At 55.5% G+C, this 3,320-nt stretch overlaps 1 protein-coding gene across 1 annotated transcript; it reads right to left on the reverse strand.

Annotated features, from left to right (window-relative positions):
• Nucleotides 1-266: 266 nt before the first annotated feature.
• NPM3 (nucleophosmin/nucleoplasmin 3) lies at nt 267-2,296 on the reverse strand. The gene is made up of 6 exons (XM_082408525.1): nt 2,140-2,296; nt 1,765-1,850; nt 1,405-1,524; nt 1,204-1,297; nt 724-845; nt 267-628 (listed from the first exon to the last, which is right to left on the reverse strand). The coding sequence occupies exons 1-5, from the start codon at nt 2,255-2,257 to the stop codon at nt 733-735; spliced, it is 531 nt and encodes a 176-aa protein (XP_082264651.1). The 5' UTR covers nt 2,258-2,296; the 3' UTR covers nt 267-628; nt 724-732.
• Between the last annotated feature and the right edge of the window lie 1,024 nt (nt 2,297-3,320).

The raw sequence follows: 3,320 nt of genomic DNA on the forward strand, positions 1-3,320 counted from the left end.
AGACCCCTTGTTTTGATGCTGATAACCTCCTGGGATGGCCCTCCCCCACCTTTAGGGACTGGGAACGGGCTTGGTGTTGGGAGGTCCTCTTCTAGGAAGGCATTTGGGGCCCAGGCCTGGGCTAGTCCCAGGGCCCTGGGAAGAGCAGGATCCCACATTTCCTCACCCTCCCCCAGGCCCAGGGCCACCCTTTGTGCTGCCACAGTGCCACCTGGTGGTCCCTAGGGGAATGCCACCCCAGCAGGGAAAGAAGCCACACAAATGAGTTGCAGAAAAAACTCCACACCACTTTATTTCAACCTTTATCCAAAAATGTAAAAAAATGTTAAAAATGTGTAGTCCTGAGCATCAGATGCTGACCTCCAACCTCATAAGCAAGTGGGGAGAGAGGGTCAGGATGGAAGTTCAGAGTTCCTCCCACTCCTGAAGAAAAGGGAAGCTCCGGGTGTGGTACAGGATTAGAACACCAGGGCACTATGGAGACTGGGACTCCCTCTCTCCTAGCACCAGACCAAACCCCACCCACCCCACCCCACCACTACCCATCCTCTTCAATGGAGAAGACACAAAATTCTTGAAACTTGTACAGGAACCTGGTGCATGTGCATGTGGCAGGCAGCTAGCTGACCTGAAGAGAGCAAACAAGGGGTCAGCATCTAGGTCCAAATCTGCTCCTCCTGTCCCCTCCCAGGCCCTGCTGGGCATGCGTCCCACCCAACTCACCAGGGAGGGTTAGAACCTGCCCCCCTGCTTCTTGGCAGGCAGGATGGGGCACAACTCAGCTTCCTCCTCCTCACTGCCCTCTTCTTCGCTCTCTTCCTCAGAAACATCATTGCTTATAGTAACTGGTAGACACACAAGCAGTGAAGGGAGGAAGAGAAGTTAAAGCCACACCCCCTTCATACTACAGGTCATTTATTCATGCCCTGTGGCTCTAGGCTTGTAGGGACCCTGACCTCCCAGAACTTATGGTCTAGGTGGGAAAAACCTCAGATACTAAACTAGATAACAAAGAGGCAAAGGAGTCCACATCACTGGAGCTGGAGAAGCTGGGACAGGTTCCATGAAGAACGGCTTGAGTAGGACAATAAGTGGAGGGCACAGCATACAGGGTCTGTATGGGAACCGCATTGGGAGATAAGGCTGGGGTGGGGTAGGAGTCCTGATGGAGAGTCTACTGGAGGCAAAGGAGAAGACTCTCACCAATCTGGTGCCGCCCAGTGATCCGCACAGGGCCAGAACCTGACTTCAGGCGGAAGGTTACAGGTGGTTGGAGCTGGAAGTCATCCAAACTGAGCTGGGAGGAAGACAAGGATGAAGGCCTGGCCCACCCCATCTTGTGAGAAATCCTGAAGTCCTCAATTCCTACCTCCCAATCCCCCAAGGTATGGCCAGGGAACTCACCATGGGTTGGCAGGACAACTTGAGGTTGGCCACAGGGACTGCGATCTCCTGGTGGTCATGATTCCGGGCCACGACTTCTACCACATTACACTCATCTTTGGCCCCCTCGGTGAGGCAGAGCTGGGAAGGGTACACAGGGCCTCGGAGTCTCCCCAGTGAGGGTGGACACCACAAACGGAGGCATCTACCCTACGACTTGCCCAGCCTCAGGGGTCCCTGGATCACCTGGCCAGGGGACCCCCATGTGGGGGTTGAGCAGAGGAGGTGACGCCCAGTAAAGCGGGGGAGGGGAAGAGACACGCGGGTAGAGGCCCGCTCAGGTCAACCTATTCCCCGCCACCCCCCTTATCCGCCCCTTACCATGGTCAAAGCCAGCACGTGCTCCGCATCATCCTCTTCCTCTACCTTGAAGGTGAAAGAGCGGGTGTGGCCTGAGAGCTCACAGCCTGGAAGAGAGAACAGGGTGAGTGTGCGGGGGCGTTTCTCCGAATCCCGTTCACGTGCAGCCATGGACTGACCGGCCATTCACACGCCCGCTCCTCAGGAAAACCTGGAGCGCTCGGCCCGGACCTCGCCCAGCACGACTAGGGTAGGAGCCTGGCTACCCCCTTCCGCTCCAACTGCCGCGTGCGAGGCCCCCTCCGCCCCCACCCACGTCCTGCACCCATCTGCCTTCCTGTTCCTCAGCCCTGCCTCTGCCCCCGCACCACCCTCAGCTCCTCCTTTCCTCAATACCGAAGAAAAAACTGTCCATAGTGACCGGGGTAGGGACTCGCAGACCGCCGATCCCCCCGGCCCGGGCTCGGCTCTCCTGACTCAGAAAAGCCAAGGCGGCGGCAGCGCCGGCGGCCATGCTGCAAGGGCCGTCTGCGGCTCCGCCCCCGACACGTACAAAGCCGGGGACTCGCGGGGGTTCCGGCCCCGCCTATTAAAGGAGACGCTCGCGAGGCGCCCCCGGTCCCGGGCTCCATCAGCCCAGTCTCGTTCAGGAGCCTCAGACCTGTTGCGTCTGTGAGACCGCAAATAGAGTAAGTAACATCACAGAAGCATCAACTTGGGACTAATGTTAACGTCCCTGCTCACTTCAACAACCAAGACTTTGAGGGCGGTTCCTGCCTCCATTTTCTCTAGTTGTGCACTCTGTCTAGTGTCCCTCTCTCCCAATCCAGGGTAAGCTTTCGTTAAAGAAGTATCTGAGAATGGAAACCTTTCCAATTCCCCCAGCAAAGGCGAGATACAGTGCAGCGTTTTTCCTATAAAAGCGAATACGCTCAGATTTGCCTTCCCTTCAAGGCAACCGAGGAGTCTGAAGGAAGACTTGCAGCTCCGGGTACTTTGTATCCCAACCACTCGATCCTCTCCTGGATGTACTCCCTGCTCTAACAACCCTTCAGCTCACTATCCAGATGGTGGCGTATCTTCACTGAACTTCAGATGCTGGCTGGATGCTGGTGCTTACTAGCATAGCACGTTAGCTCAAGCGTGGGACTAATTGCTGCTCCTGACAGAGGAGGCTCGCTAGTCCAGGAACACCTTTCTGTCTTAGACTCCCGCCTCATAATTTGGGCTACGCCCCCAACTTTCACCTTTTGACCAAATTATCAGGCAACTGTGTTCCTTATTCTATTAGGTGGCAGGAACTCAAACTAGCTGCCCTAACTTACCCCCAGGTTATAATTGTGGCAAGAGGGTGGCTTAGCCAGTCTACTTTTCTTTTGTTTTGCCTTGAGGGAAAATATGGAAGGCAATCTTTTAGTGGAGATAGAAGTGGGAGAGAACTGCCTTTAAGATCCAGTCCCTAAGGTAAGGTGGAATAGCTGTGGAAAGGAGGAACACTTGCTCAGGAATGCAAGGGCAGGAGAAAAGGTAGGAGGCAGAAACAGGAAGGAGGTTTACACAGTACACGACCACACACA

Source organism: Balaenoptera borealis (genome assembly GCF_965194805.1).
Source record: "Balaenoptera borealis genome assembly, chromosome: 10".
Taxonomy (NCBI): Eukaryota; Metazoa; Chordata; class Mammalia; order Artiodactyla; family Balaenopteridae; genus Balaenoptera; species Balaenoptera borealis.

What these genes read in the sequence shown, in the direction of transcription:
- NPM3 (XM_082408525.1), bottom strand. Translation starts at nt 2,257, where the DNA reads ATGGCCGCCGGCGCTGCCGCCGCCTTGGCTTTTCTGAGTCAGGAGAGC. An exon ending in TATGGACAGTTTTTTCTTCG is followed by an intron (nt 1,851 to 2,139) that starts GTATTGAGGAAA and finishes TCTCTCTTCCAG; the next exon opens with GCTGTGAGCTCTCAGGCCAC. An exon ending in AGTTGTCCTGCCAACCCATG is followed by an intron (nt 1,298 to 1,404) that starts GTGAGTTCCCTG and finishes TCTTCCTCCCAG; the next exon opens with CTCAGTTTGGATGACTTCCA.